The 15,000-nt window shown below is 50.5% G+C and overlaps 1 protein-coding gene across 1 annotated transcript in view; it reads left to right on the top strand.

Annotated features, from left to right (window-relative positions):
* Positions 1-15,000, top strand: part of fbxl17 (F-box and leucine-rich repeat protein 17) — a 94,158-nt gene that overhangs the window by 59,071 nt on the left and 20,087 nt on the right. Inside the window, 1 exon segment of the mRNA XM_084690723.1 lies at positions 6,118-6,194. Within this exon segment, the coding sequence (XP_084546849.1) occupies positions 6,118-6,194 (77 nt within the window).

The following is a 15,000-nucleotide window of genomic DNA, read 5'->3' on the forward strand; positions in this document are numbered from 1 at the left end:
CCAAACCAACCACCTCTTCAGAGCTCGTAAAGCCACTCCACTTCCAACATTGTCATGACCTTGGTGACCTAGACCACCCGCTAACAGGAAAGGGTCGCCGCAGGGTCGCCGGCAAGCGGGGCGGGGGTCAAATAAAGGGTCATTCCAGGGGTTAAAGGTCACCAGAAGTCAGGGTCGAGGATCGATCCAGACTCCATCTGAGAGATGAGCATTCTGACGCTGGGCCGAGCGATGGGAGGAAATTGATTTTTGGTCGTAACTGTTTTAATGTGGACCAACATCCTGTGATGAAACAGGTAGCTTGGCTCCTTCCTCTCCTCTTTGACTCTGCGGGGGACGTTTCCTTGACCTTTGCATTTTATTAACAGATATTTCTTTATGAAAGCATTTTTTCTGCTTTATTGGACAGTTTGTAAGTGAAGGGTGACAGGAGAGGGAGGAGGGGGGTGGAAGAATGCAGTAAAGAGCCCAGGCTGGGTACAAACCCAGGGCCCTCCACTGTCTGCTGATGTGACGACACACATGCTGGAGGGTTTTAATATAAGAGTCCAAACATGACATCTGTGGTCCAGCATAGCTGTGGCTGGATTGAGGTGGTCTCCCTCCCTCCCCCCTCCCTCTGTCCCTCCCTCCCCCCCCCCTCCCTCCCTCCCTCCCTCGCTCCCTCCCTCTGTCCCTCCCCCTCCCTCCCTCCCTCCCTTCCTTCCTTCCTTCCTTCCTTCCTTCCCTTCCCTTCCCTCCCTCTCCCTCCCTCCCTCCCTCCCTCCCTCCCTCCCTCCCTCCCTCCCTCCCTCCCTCCCTCCCTCCCTCCCTCCCTCCCTCCCTCCCTCTCCCTTCCCTCCCTCCCTCCCTCCCTCCCTCCCTCTCCCTTCCCTCCCTCCCTCCCTCCCTCCCTCCCTCCCTCCCCCCTCCCTCCCTCCCTCCCTCCCTCCCTCCCTCCCTCCCTCCCTCCCCTCCCTCCCTCCCTCCCTCCCTCCCTCCCTCCATAATGATCCAGGGTAGCATTATTCCCTGTCAGTGGTCCGATTCATGGAGAGACATATTCATGCTAATTAAAGTGGGCTGCTGTAATTGAAGCGTCCTCTCTCTGTCATGGTAACAAACTCATTACACGCCACCCCATAACTTGTTTCACCATCCTGCACAATTTGTTGTTGTATTTTTCTCCTGTCCTGCTCCCTCCTCTCCATCACCCCCTTCTCCACTCCTCCTTTTCTCCTTCCCTCCTTCTCATTCTTCTCTCTTCCCCTCTTTGCCCTCCCCCCCTTCTCCACCACCCCCTTTCTGCCCCTCCCCCCTCCTCCACCACCCCCTTTCTGCCCCTCCCCTCCCCCCTCCTCCACCACCCCCTTTCTGCCCCTCCCCTCCCCCCCTCCTCCACCACCCCCTTTCTCCCCCTCCCCTCCCCCCCTCCTCCATCACCCCCTTTTCCCCCTCCCCCTCCCCCTCCTCCACCACCCCCTTTCTCCCCCTCCCCTCCCCCCTCCTCCACCACCCCCTTTCTCCCCCTCCCCTCCCCCTCCTCCACCACCCCCTTTCTCCCCCTCCCCTCCCCCCCTCCTCCACCACCCCCTTTCTCCCCCTCCCCTCCCCCCTCCTCCACCACCCCCTTTCTCCCCCTCCCCTCCCCCCTCCTCCACCACCCCCTTTCTCCCCCTCCCCTCCCCCCTCCTCCACCACCCCCTTTCTCCCCCTCCCCTCCCCCCTCCTCCACCACCCCCTTTCTCCCCCTCCCCTCCCCCCTCCTCCACCACCCCCTTTCTCCCCCTCCCCTCCCCCCTCCTCCACCACCCCCTTTCTCCCCCTCCCCTCCCCCCTCCTCCACCACCCCCTTTCTCCCCCTCCTCTACCTCCCTCCTCCTCATCCTGTTTTTCATAGCCATTAGTTTAATGAACAGCCTCTAGTATCCAGTACTGTGCTGAACATGGAGGGCATATTGTTCTCTGGGGCTTGTATGTGTATCCATGTCTAAATGTGTGTGTGTGTGTTTGCGCACACCTGTGTGTGTTTGTGTGCATATGAACTGGCTCTCATTAAAATAGATGGCAGTAATCAAAGTGGAGAGCAATTAGCTGTGTATTGGGGGGGGGGGGGGGGGGGTTGAAACCAGACTGAGCCTGGCTACTTGGCAAACAGACACGTGTATCAGAGGGAACGTACCTGCGTGTGCTGCATGTGTCCTTAGGGAGGGGGGCAGAGCTGGAAGCGTTGGTACGGTAACAGAGTAACAGCCACTCCCCCCCCCTGCTCTGATTGGCTGGCTCACAGGAAGTAGGAAGCAGGTTTACAGACAAAGCTTACTGCCCTTGTTTCACAGGTCTTGTGTTATCTCAGCGTGAGCAGTATTCATCCTGCTGTCTGGGATGCAGGACTGCTCTCTGCTGAACCATCTCACCCCCTCTCTGAAGAACAAGCTCCTCCAGCTTCTCACAGGAGCCCTACTGTCGACTGGGCTCTGAGGAGCCTCCTCCTCTAGGCGTGCAGGAGGTTTTAGATCTGCTTCTATTGACACTCTGAAGCTGTCTGCGTCCACAGAGCTCCAGTTAGCCGGAGGAATCCTAACATTGAGGATTTATGGAAGGTCTAAACTACATTTACTACCAGAATAATTTTGATATATTGGTTTAAACCTCTCTCCTCCTTTCTGTCTGTTGTTTTCCTTTATATCAGAATCAGAAAAGGATTTATTCACCATGAAAGTTTGCACAGACAAGGAATTTATTTTGGCAGGAAGGTGCCTACAATAAACATATAGGAACCTAAAATTAAAATGTGTGGACTATCTATATTAAGGGTACATAAACTAGCAGTACTAAGTGGAATTAGAATTAAATACAATGTACAATAAAATATAATTTGCCAGAAATAAAATATAAGTTGCTAAATTACAATATGAAAATAAAAAAATTACAAAAGATACTGGTAGAATTGTGTAGATGTAATGTGTTTTTTGCTGGAAGTCATTATCTCTCTCTCTCTCTCTCTCTCTCTCTCTCTCTCTCTCTCTCTCACTCTCTCTCTGTCTCTCTCTCTCTATCCACCTCTCTCTCTCTATCCACCTCTCTCCCTCTGTTTCTCTTTCTCTCCCACCCTCTCTTTACCCATCTATATCTTTCCCTCCCCCCTTCCCTCTCTCTCTTTGTCTCCTCGAGGCTTTTTGTCCTCCTCGTCTTCTTCCAGACCTTGAACAAGGCTCTCTGTCCCCACGCTTACTCTCTCTTTCAACCCCCTTTTCTCTGCCAGTCTCTCTCTCAAAAATCCTTCCATTTCTATTTTCATGCTCCTTTTGTGTCACCAGGCCGTGTGTAATCGCAGTGTGTGTGTGTGTGTGTGTGTGTGTTGTTTTACAGTACTTAGCGACCCAGCGCTATGTGTGTGTGTTGCCTTTCAATCCACTTCCTCTTTGTTCCTTTCTTCATCGTGGTTGGCTGAGAACAAGAGAATATAAACATATCTGATTGGCTGACTGTCTGCTGACTGTCTGCCTGCTGGCTTTGTGATAAATAAGAAGGAGAAGTTGTAACCACCTCCTATTGTGTGTGTGTCAGAGAGAGAGAGAGAGAGAGAGAGAGAGAGAGAGAGAGCGCGCTGTTCATGACTGTGTGTGTGTGAGAGGGAGAGCTGTTCATGTGTGTGTGTGTGTGTGTGTGTGTGTGTGTGTGTGTGTGTGTGTGTGTGTGTGTGTGTGTGTGTGAGAGAGAGAGAGCTGTTCATGTGTGTGTGAGAGAGAGAGAGAGAGAGAGAGAGAGAGCTGTTCATGACTATATGTATGTGTGTGAGAGAGAGAGAGCTGTTCATGTGTGTGTGTGTGTGTGAGAGAGGAGTGACAGTTTTATTATTGTTTACTCAGTTCTGCGTGGCCGCGTTGTGACAGCGGGCCAAACACACTTTGACCTCTGGGGACACACACACACACACACACTCTGATCACTGAAGACTCTCTCTGTCTCTCTCCAGGCCTCCTCCTTTCTCTACCTGTACCCAACTCTCACACTTTACATCTCTCTCTCTGTCTGTCTCTCCCTTTCTTCTGTCTCTCTCTACCTCCCCTCTGTCTATCTCTCTACAACTCCTCTATCTCTCTCTCCCCTTCTTTCTATCTCTTTCTCTCTTCTCTCCTCTTTCTCTGCACTGCCACTCACTCTAATCGCTCGACTGTAGAGCTTCTTAGTCGTCATGGAAACAGCTTAAATGCTCTGTTATTGGCTGCATGGCTGGGGGGCGTGTTAATGGACGCTAACATAACCATAACAACAGCATCTCTGCATCCCAAAGAGCAGCGCTTTTGTAACCATCAACCCTCTGATCCTCCTCTCCATCTCCTCCTCCTCTCCATCTCCTCCTCTCCATCTCCTCCTTCTCCTCTCCATCTCCTCCTCCTCTCCATCTCCTCCTTCTCCTATCCATTTCCTCATCCTCCTCTCCATCTCCTCCTCCTCTCCATCTCCTCATTCTCCTCTCCATCTTCTCCTCCTCTCCATCTCCTCCTTCTCCTATCCATCTCCATCTCCTCCTCTCCATCTCCTCCTCCTGACCATCTCCTCCACCTCTCCATCTCCTCCTCCTCTCCATCGCCTCCTTCTCCTATCCATCTCCTCCTCCTCCTCTCCATCTCCTCCTCCTCTCCATCTCCTGACCATCTCCTCCTCCTCTCCATCTCCTCCTCCTCTCCATCGCCTCCTTCTCCTATCCATCTCCTCCTCTCCATCTCTTCCTCCTCTCCATCTCCTGACCATCTCCTCCTCCTCTCCATCTCCTGACCATCTCCTCCTCCTCTCCATCTCCTCCTCCTCTCCATCTCCTCCTCCTCTCCATCTCCTGACCATCTCCTCCTCCTCTCCATCTCCTCCTCCTCTCCATCTATTTCTCATCCTCTCCCTGCTCCTCCTCCCCTTTCCATCCGAGAAGAGAAAGAGAGAGACTGATGGAAAGAGAGAAAGACGGGGATGGATGGAGAGAGGGGTTGAGAAGGTTGAGAAGTCCTCAGAGTCCTCAGATGAATGTGAGGACGCAGCCCACTGAACCAAATCTGATAGGCTGATATAGATTTTAGGTTGCCGGGCAGGAATTTGGGAATAGCAAGTGTGCCCCTCTCTCTCTCTCTCTCTCTCTCTCTCTCTCTCTCTCTCTCTCTCTCTCTCTCTCTCTCTCCCTCTCCCTCTCCCTCTCCCTCCCTCTCTCTCCCTCTCTCTCTATCTCTCTCCCCCTCTCTCTCTCTCTCTCTCTCTCTCTCTCTCTCCTCTCTCTCTCTCTCTCTCTCTCTCTCTCTCTCTCTCTCTCTCTCTCTCTCTCTCTCTCTCTCTCTCTCTCTCTCTCTGTCCCTCTCTCTCTCTCTCTGTCCCTCTCTCTCTCTCCCACGCACACGCACACGCACACACACACATGCACATGCACACAATAAACACACAGGTCTCTGCAGGGTGAAATCCAGCATCACTCCTCTTCCTCCTGTTTGCCCCAAACCCTCAAATATCCTTCGGGGAAGGGGAATATTTAACTTCTCTCGTCATAAATATGATAAGTTCCCTGCAGGCGTGTGGGAGAGAACATTTGAGATCACAGGAAGCCCTGCTCAAGGTTAATGGGTCAAACTCTCTGATCACAATGTTGCTGTAGCTAGCACTGGCCTCGTTAAGAACATTTACAGATTATCAGTAGAAACAGGCTCTCTGATCTTCTTTGGGACGTCCCCTGTGACTCACACACGCTCACACTCACACGCTCACACACACTCGGGTCTGCTCTCTTTGGGTTAGCGAGAGATACTGCAGCTGAATTCAGACATGCCTCTTTGAAGTGTCAAACTCACACACACACACACACCCTCACAAACTAAAACACACACACACATTCCTGTGTCCACTGTGTTAGTTCAAGCTTCTATCTGTCTTTAATCACTCCTGCTTTTATTATTAATGATGGAGGGAGAGAGGGAGAGAGGGAATCTTTCCTTGGAAAAGACTGCCCCATTTTTTGTGTGTGTGTGAGTTGCCTCCAAGCAGAAGAGAGTTACCCAGATTAATAGTTACCTCAAGTTGTTTAATTTACTTTCTGTTTTTTTTTCTCTCTCTCCTCCATCCCTCCCTCCCTCCCTCCATCCCTTTCTCCTTCTGCAGGTGTGTGGAGATCATCGCCAAGGAGGGAAAGAGTCTTAAAGAACTCTACCTGGTGTCCTGCAAAATCACAGACCACGGTAAGGCAGGATCCTCCTCTCCTTCCCTCTCCTCCCCTCCTCTCTCCCTCCCTTTCCTCTCCTTCCCTCTCCTCTCTCCTCTCTTTCCCTCTCCTCCCCTCCTCCCTCCCTCTCCTCCCCTCCTCTCTCTCTCCCTCTCCTCTCCTTCCCTCTCCTCTCTCCTCTCTTTCCCTCTCCTCCCCTCCTCTCCCTCCCTCTCCTCTCCTCCCCTCCTCCCTCTCCTCCACCCTCCACTCCGCTTCTCAGGTTAGGGTTATGTGTTCTAAGTGAATTTGTGGTGTTTGATTAATGAGCACGAGATCAGAACAACAGTGCATTAAAGCTGGACATGGACACAGCAACATATCCTCTCTCTCTCTCTCTCTCTCTCTCTATTTCTCTCTCTATTTCTCTCTCTCTCTCTCTCTCTCTCTCTCTCTCTCTCTCTCTCTCTCTCTCTCTCTCTCTCTCTCTCTCTATTTCTCTCTCTATTTCTCTCTCTCTCTCTCTTTGTCTCTCTCTCTCTCACTTTGTCTCTCTCTCACTTTTTCTCTCTCTCTGTTTCCCTCACCGGTCTTTCTGACAGAGATGAATTAGTGATATCCGATCTTCTTCCGTCTCTAATGACCCCTATGGCCGTCTGTGTGTGTCTGTGTGTGTGTGTGTGTGTGTGTGTGTGTGTGTATCCTGTCCCTCCCAAAGCAGGATAAGGATCTGCTCCCCACTCCCCGTCTTTGATAAATGCAATAATAGAAATGAGATTTTGCATCTGCTCCCTCGCTCCCACTCCCCCCACCCCCCCTCCCCCCTCCGGCCTGTTTCTAAAGTCCTCATTATTGATATTAATGGTCTACTCTTGAGACCTGCACCAACCACTCATCTTCAAGAGCTCTGTTTGTCCCTCCCACTCCTCGTCCTCCCAGCTTCTTATTGGTGGAGGGGGGAGAGAGAAGAGGAGAGGTGGAGAGGAGGGGGAGGGATGAACTTCAACTAAAACAGCTCCTTTCCTCTAATCCATGCCAAGTTTAGCATCTTTACACACACACACACACACACAGGTGTCTGCAGCATACAGTACTAGCCCCTCAAATACTGTTACACGTGTGTGTGTGTGTGTGTGTTTGTGGTTATTGTGATACCTCTGTGTGTCTTTGTTGTGTTTCATTAGCCTGGCTCCAGGAATAGATGGTTGAGCTTAGCTTTGGTGGTTCTTCTTCTTCAATAATAGGATGTGGTGTACACACAAGTGTGTGTGTGTGTGTGTGGAGATGTTTGTACCATGTTTAAGGGTAGAGTCCCTCCCTCCCTCTCTCCCTCTAGTGTGAATAGGCCTGTCTGGTTGGTGCACAGAGGGGTAATGGTTGCTTGTGACTTTGTTTTGAGTGTTTAATAGAGAGAGACCCTCAAGGTACCCCTCACCCCATCATCCTGACAACCTGGAAACATCCTCCCAATGGAAATACCTCTCTCTCTCTCTCTTTCTCTCTCTCTGTCTCTCTCTCTCTCTGTCTCTCTCTCTCTGTCTCACTCTCTCTCTCTGTCTCTCTCTCTGTCTCTCTCTGTCTCTCTCTCTCTCCTTCCATCCCCCTAATTTTCCATCTTCATTTTTCGCCCCTCTGTTTCTCACCTCTCTCTCGCACTGTCTCTCTGCTTTCCGGTATCAGTCTACACTTCTGTCTCTCTCTCTTCCACCTCTCTCTCATTTATCTCGTCCCTGGTCAGTTCTTCCTCTCCCCCTCGCCGTCTTGTTGTGTGTCCCGCTGATGTCATTTCCTTCTGTTGCCATTTCCTGCTGAAATGCTTCCTGCTGCGCAAACCCTCGACCTGCCCCGCAAGGTCGCTATGGTTACCCCACCCGGAGGCTAGTTACCGTGGTTATAAGGTCACTCTGGCTCCATCCCTGATGGACCCTGATACTCTTTCATCTGCAGATCGTTTACTTGAGTCTGCCTGCAGTGACAGGATGGACCCAGCTCATTGATTCCATTGTGCCAGACTGGATAAGTCAATCACAGATAAATCATGTGAAAACGACTTACGATTGTGGCGCAACACGGCTCTGGATATCCGTCACTTTTTCTACAGTACACACACACACATACTGGTACACACACACACACTCTCTGGCAGGAAGGCAATCATTACTGGCCAAACGTCACCTTTATTGGAGCTTATTAGTCTGCCTAAAGCCCCATAGGACTGTACACACACACACACACACATATATATATTTATTAGCGGGTATTAGCCCTCTAGTGACTTACTACACACAAACACACCACACACACACACACAGCTCAGACAGCCCCCCCCCCCCCAGCCACGGCTGCTCAACTCCCAGAGGGACAATCACACACGCAGGCATACAGACACAGGCATACACGCATAGACACACACACACAATCACAGACACAAATGCTCACACACATACACACACACACACACACGTGGACACACCCCTTCCCCTGGAACACCTCTGCACGCCGGGTGGAAGCTGTGATTGACGTCACAAACAACTCAAGTAGGGCTCTCGTGCATGATTATAGATGTGCTGTTCCAGTCTAGAACATGCGTTTCTATGTTCTCAGCACTGCCCCTGCTCTTAGTGACTCACTCAGCACCAGGGTTCAGCGCTTCCCGCTGAAACACAACAAAGGCGCCCAATCTCTGCATATCGAACCATTAGGACACACACTCCTGCTATTTGGTTAGGGTCAATTGTGTTTGTGAGTGAGTGGAGCTTTATAAAACAGCTGCTTTTATTAGAGGTGGACAATCCGATGACTGGAACTGGAAGAATCTTTTCAACACTCTCATCTCTTTTCTCTTCCTGTCTCTCTCTCTCTCCCTCTCTCTCTCCCTCTCTCCCTGTCTCTCTCTCTCTCCCTCTCTCCCTCTCTCCCTGTCTCCCTGTCTCTCTCTCTCTCCCTCTCTCCCTGTCTCTCCCTCTCTCCCTGTCTCTCTCCCTCTCTCTCTCTCCCTCTCTCCCTGTCTCTCTCCCTCTTTCTCTCCCTGTCTCTCTCCCTCTTTCTCTCCCTCTCTCTCTCTCCCTCTCTCCCTGTCTCTCTCCCTCTTTCTCTCCCTCTCTCTCTCTCTCCCTCTCCCTGTCTCTCTCCCTGTCTCTCTCTCTCCCTCTCTCTCTCTCTCTCCCTCTCTCCCTGTCTCTCTCCCTGTCTCTCTCCCTCTTTCTCTCCCTCTCTCTCTCTCTTCCTCTTTCTCTCCCTCTCTCTCTCTCCCTCTCTCCCTGTCTCTCTCCCTCTTTTCTCTCTCTCTCTCTCTCTCTCTCTCTCTCTCTCTCTCTCTCTCTCTCTCTCTCTCTCTCTCTCCCTCTCCCTCTCCCTCTCCCTCCCTCTCTCTCCCTCTCTCTCTATCTCTCTCCCCCTCTCTCTCTCTCTCTCTCTCTCTCTCTCTCTCTCTCTCTCTCTCTCTCCCTCTCCCTCCCTCTCTCTCCCTCTCTCTCTCCCTCTCTCTCTCTCTCTCTCTCTCTCTCTTTCTCTCTCTCTCCCTCTCTGTCTCTCTCTGTCTCTCTCCCTCTCTCTCTCTCTCTCTCTCTCTCTCTCTCTCTCTCTCTCTCTGTCTCTCTCTCCCTGTCTCTCTCAACCTCTTCTACTTGTTATTCTGTTGGTGTTGTCTTGTGGCAGTCGACTGGCCTAGTGTTTGAAAAAAAGAGTCATTAAGTCACAGTGTGTGTGTGTGCGTGTGTGTGTGTGTGTGTGTGTGTGACCCTGACAAGATGACAGATTGCTGCCCATTCTGGAACATGACATTCTAATCGTTGTGCATGTTAATTAAAAGGCTTTATTGAAATGTTTCTGGTGGTCGCAGTCAGGTGGAACACTTAATGTGTGTGTGTGACTGCATGGGTGTGTGAGTGTGTGTTAGTGTTCAAGTGTGTGTGTGTGTGGACAGTCAGTGAGTTGACTTCCTGTCAGTCTCATTCAGCAGAGCTCCTTTTACACACAAACACACACATTCTTCACCTACAGCATTCTCTGTGTACTCTTGAAGGAACGTCCAGTTCTTTATTCTGAGGTAGCGTTCCTCACGGTTCTCCGTGTTCCGGAAGCTTCCATAAAGAATGTTAACGGGTGCTTCTGCTACTCGCTACCGTGGCCATTACTTAACGGGGGGATGAGAGGTTGTGATTTAACGGGGCCGGTGGCAATGAGTGTCTGTCTCAGTGATGAAGAGGAATCTTCCACAAGGTCCCCACAAATAAATATGGCCGCCCGCTTACATCATCAATCAGCGCAGAGTTATGTCAGGGGTCGCTGTCCGCTGGGAAGTTATCTTGACCAGATTGATATCTCTGTTTCTTAGAGGAGGATGGAAGAGTTTAGGTTTCCTTTTTTTTTTCAGTTTCTGTGTCTCTTTGTTTTTGGTCTCTTCCTTGTCTGGTGGTGAAGTGGCTTAGGCTGGTGCAAGGAGTTTGCGCTTCACGCTTGCTCCATGATTAGCCTCAAGATTCCTCATGCGGGTCAGGTACTTAGCTTGACGCGCCGTAATCGCCACGGCAACACTATGCTAGATGAGGCCTAATTAGCATCAGGCTAATCGAAGTCCTGTCGACCCAAGGTCCTCTCACTCATGGTCAAGGCAGAAGGAGGGATTCCAGAGCAAGGCTGACTGACTGACTGACCGACTGGATGGCTGACTGACTGACTGACCGACTGGATGGCTGACTGACTGACTGACCGACTGGATGGCTGACTGACTGACTGACTGACTGACTTGCTGGCAGGCTGGCTGGCTTGACTGATAGACCAAGGCCACAGTGACAAATTAGACTTAACACTGCAGCAGCTGCAGTATTGATCTGAACTCGGAGGGCAGTGGTTGATATAGCTGTAGCAGGGTTTGCTTGATGCTAGGCTAATGCCACGCTAACGCTAGTGGTTGATGTAGCTGTAGCAGGGTTTGCTCGATGCTAGGCTAAAGCCACGCTAACGCTAGTGGTTGATGTAGCTGTAGCAGGGTTTGCTCGATGCTAGGCTAAAGCCACGCTAACGCTAGTGATTGATGTAACTGTAGCAGGGTGTGTTTGACACTATACTAACACTAGGTTAACGTAGGCTAAAAGAGTGAGCCCTCTGCTAGCACTATCTGAAGACACTACTGCATTTCTAGGTAGACTAGAATGATTGCACACCAATAGTGGGTCGGAACAAAAAACCACTGGGGATTTGGATTGAAATTGCCTTTTTGCATCAAATCAATTTATTGAAGACTTGAGCTTTCCAGTAGATAGGGTTGTAAAATCCCCCAGTCTGGTTTAGCAAGCTCTGCTGATATCATGCTTTTTGTGGCATCTGTGGAATTGACCTTTTTGTGATGTCGAATTTGAAGTATGATACACACACCACAGAACAGTGCATTGGAACTCTGTGTACTCCGTACACCGTAGCACTGTTAGAACCGGGCTCTTTATCCACTCCATTATCCTGACTCACAACAATATGTGCTCCATATCTACACCTGTGTGGATGAAAGCGGGTTCTAAGACGACAACAGCCTGTCTGTGTGTGTGCGATGTGGAGGGAGGAAAGGAGGAAGGGATCCGGGAGGGTAGATATAGTGGAGGACAATATCCTTGGAAACTTATGAAGTGGAGTCCTTCCACCTGTGTGACTTTCATGTTGCTGTAGTTGGAGGAGGACCAGGGTGAAGGAGGGTTAGAGGTAGTTGGAGGAGGACCAGAGTGAAGGAGGGTTAGAGGTAGTTGGTGGAGGACCAGGGGGAAGGAGGGTTAGAGGTAGTTGGAGGAGGACCAGGGTGAAGGAGGGTTAGAGGTAGTTGGAGGAGGACCAGGGTGAAGGAGGGTTACAGGTAGTTGGAGGAGGACCAGGGTGAAGGAGGTTTAGAGGTAGTTGGTAGAGTCACTGTACAGTCGCACCCCTTCAGGTGGTGCTAAACTCTTACCTCAGTCGCTGTTCTGGAGCGTGAAGTAGTGCACCACTGCGTCCTAACGGTGATTTATAACCCCCCCCCAAACCCACAGAACACTGAGGCAGTTATTCTGGTTTGTTTTTCTGGTGTTTCTCGCTCGCGCTGCTAATGATCGACGCTAACACTGCGCCACGGTTACCACGGACCTCCACCTGTCTGGTCAATTAGACGCACGCATGCACGTGTGTGTGTGTGAGCCAGACCTCATGATCCACAGACGTTCTCATTAAGAATAACTGCTGTCTCCTTTCTCCACACCTTCAAAGGGATGGAGGGGTAGAGAGGTAGAGAGGTGGAGGGGTGGAGGGGTAGGAGGGGTGGAGGGGTAGGAGGGGTGGAGGGATGGAGGGGTAGAGAGGTAGAGAGGTGGAGGGGTGGAGGGGTAGGAGGGGTGGAGGGGTAGGAGGGGTGGAGGGGTAGGAGGCGTCTACAGCTCTCAACTCCTCACAGCTACCTGTCTGGTATGGTGGAGAGGAGACCCTCTCATTATCTCACGGTGTGTGTCTGTGTGTGTGTCTGTGTGTGTGTGTGTGTACTGTGTGTGTGTGATTAAACTCTGCAAAGTTTTTACTCCCCCACTCAAAGCAGAGGTAAGCTGATCCCTCCTCTTAGTCACCTTGTTAATGAACAACTGAGTGTAGTGTGTTGCAGTGTGTGTTTCTCTGTGTGTCTGTGTGTGTGTGTGTGTGTGTTAAAGACACATTTTCTGTAGCATGTTGCATGTTTACTGCTTGTCTGGGTTGTAACCTTCAAGGGGAAGCACTGGTGTGTGTGTGTGTGTGTGTGTGTGTGTGTGTGTGTGTTTGTGTGTGTGAGCTCTTGTTAGGCTACCTGTAAGTCATACCAAGCGAGCCCAGCGGTTCTTAAACACGCAACTCAACCAGAACCCCCTCCCACAGCAACATGACACGGGGGAATGTGATTGGATGGAATATGCAAAGCCCTGACGGTAGCTTTATTTTATTGAAGTCTGCCTGTTTAACTGTAGTCTGGAGTCAGGCCAGAGCTCTGTCTAGCGAGGCTGGAACAGTTCACTCGATTCTAAAGTTATAAACTGTGTTTTAAAGCCGAGAGGGTCAGGCTTGTTAATGCTCCACCATGATAAATGCTCCAGTGGAAGAAAGAGAAAAAAAAAACTCAAGTGAACTTCTATGCGTGTTTGATATATGGGGCTTGTTTGAGATGCACACAATCCAATTTAATCAGAAGCGCTTGTATTTCACATTAAAAAGCTGACATGGATCGCCAGGTTCTTAAACAAATGAGACGAGCTGAGCGTTCTCCGTGGGCCGGGAGAGGAAGTCCTCTCCAGGCTCGCACCACATCCAGCAGATTCATGTTCCTTGAAACTTGTCTGACGCGTCAGTGCTGAGGTGAGTGGCCAGCTCTGCTGGGTTCAGAGGGAGAAATGACAAATGGCTAAGAAATGAATCCCAACTCCGGCTCATTAGAGCGTGTCGTCGTCGTGGTATCCTCATGTTTAACCTTGTTGAAATGAATGGAATCCTAGTTGGTCCTGTCGTGTGCTTCAGCACAGAGTACACGCTGCGGTAATGTGGAATTAATAAAACTGAGAGAGTTTCTGCATGTTGAGGAAAGTGTGGGTGGTGGTGGTGGGGGGGGGGGGTATAAGGGATGAGGGAAGCGCTCTGCTTCAGGAGGAATGACCTTGACCTTGTTGTCAAGGTCGGGGTCTTCTTTGTTGTCGATGACAAACTGCAGGTTCAGAAAGCCGGTTAAGTGATTAGTGTGGGGCACTGTGGAGCAATATGGAGATGACACACACCCAGGCAAACACAACACACACACCACATACATGCCACACACACACATGCACACCACACACACTGTTTTCGATGACCTACATGCATCTGCCCTTCACAGTGACATAATCCATAGGGCCAGTAACTTATGTTTGCTCATGTTGTGACTCATGCAGTGAAAAGCTTTGTCAGGTTAATTCTATTAGGCTGTATCAAATCCTCTCTCTCTCTCTCCTTCTCTCCCTCCCTCCCTCTTTCTCTCTCTCTCTCTCTCTCTCTCTCTCTTACTCTCTCTCTCTCCCTTTCTTTCTCTCTCTATCTCTCTCTATCTCTCTCTCTCTCTGTCTGTCTCCCTCCCTCCCCCCTCTCTCTCTCCCTCTCTCTCTCTCTGTTTGTTTGTATCTCTATCTCCCTCCCTCCCTCCCCCTCTCTCTCTCCCTCTCTCTCTCTGTTTGTTTGTCTCTCTCTGTCTCTCTCTCATTCTGTCTTTCTCTCTTTGTCTGTTTCTGTCTTTCTCTCTTCTTAAATGTTAAAATACAACCCTACATTCAAAGGGATTGGGGATGGAAGCAAGGAGGGATGAAGAGAGGGATGGAGGGGGATGGAGGATAGGTGTAGAGAGGGGAGCTGGTAATAGATTTGACAATCTCAGGTGTGACAAGGTGTGACTGGTGGGAAGTTGAGAGAATAACATTTCTGACAGCTGGACAATGGCTTCTAGAACACTAGGGGATAGAGAGGAGGAGAGAGAAGGGGGGAGAAGGTGAGAGAGAAAGTGTAAGGGGGGAGAAGGAGAGAGAGAGCAAGAACACTATCAAAAAAACTGAATCTCTTGCTGTTTACTAACCCAGGAGAGAGAGAGAGAGAGAACATAATCTCTTGCTGTTTACTAACCCAGGAAAGGGAGAGAGAGAAAGAGAGAGAGAGAAGCACAGAGAGAAGCAGATGTAGAGAAAGCGAGGGTGTTTTGTCACTACAGAAGCTTCCAGACCAGCTCTCTCAAAGCCTCCAGCTTGCAGGTCTGGGTTAGCGAGTGAGCAGTCGTGGCTGACAGTTCTCCAGCCTCGTGAAACTGCCCTGAGCAGTTTGACCTTATCAAGGTCCAGCTCCATCCATCT

This window comes from Hypomesus nipponensis, chromosome 24 (genome assembly GCF_054491055.1).
Source record: "Hypomesus nipponensis isolate SF chromosome 24, ASM5449105v1, whole genome shotgun sequence".
Lineage (NCBI taxonomy): Eukaryota > Metazoa > Chordata > Actinopteri > Osmeriformes > Osmeridae > Hypomesus > Hypomesus nipponensis.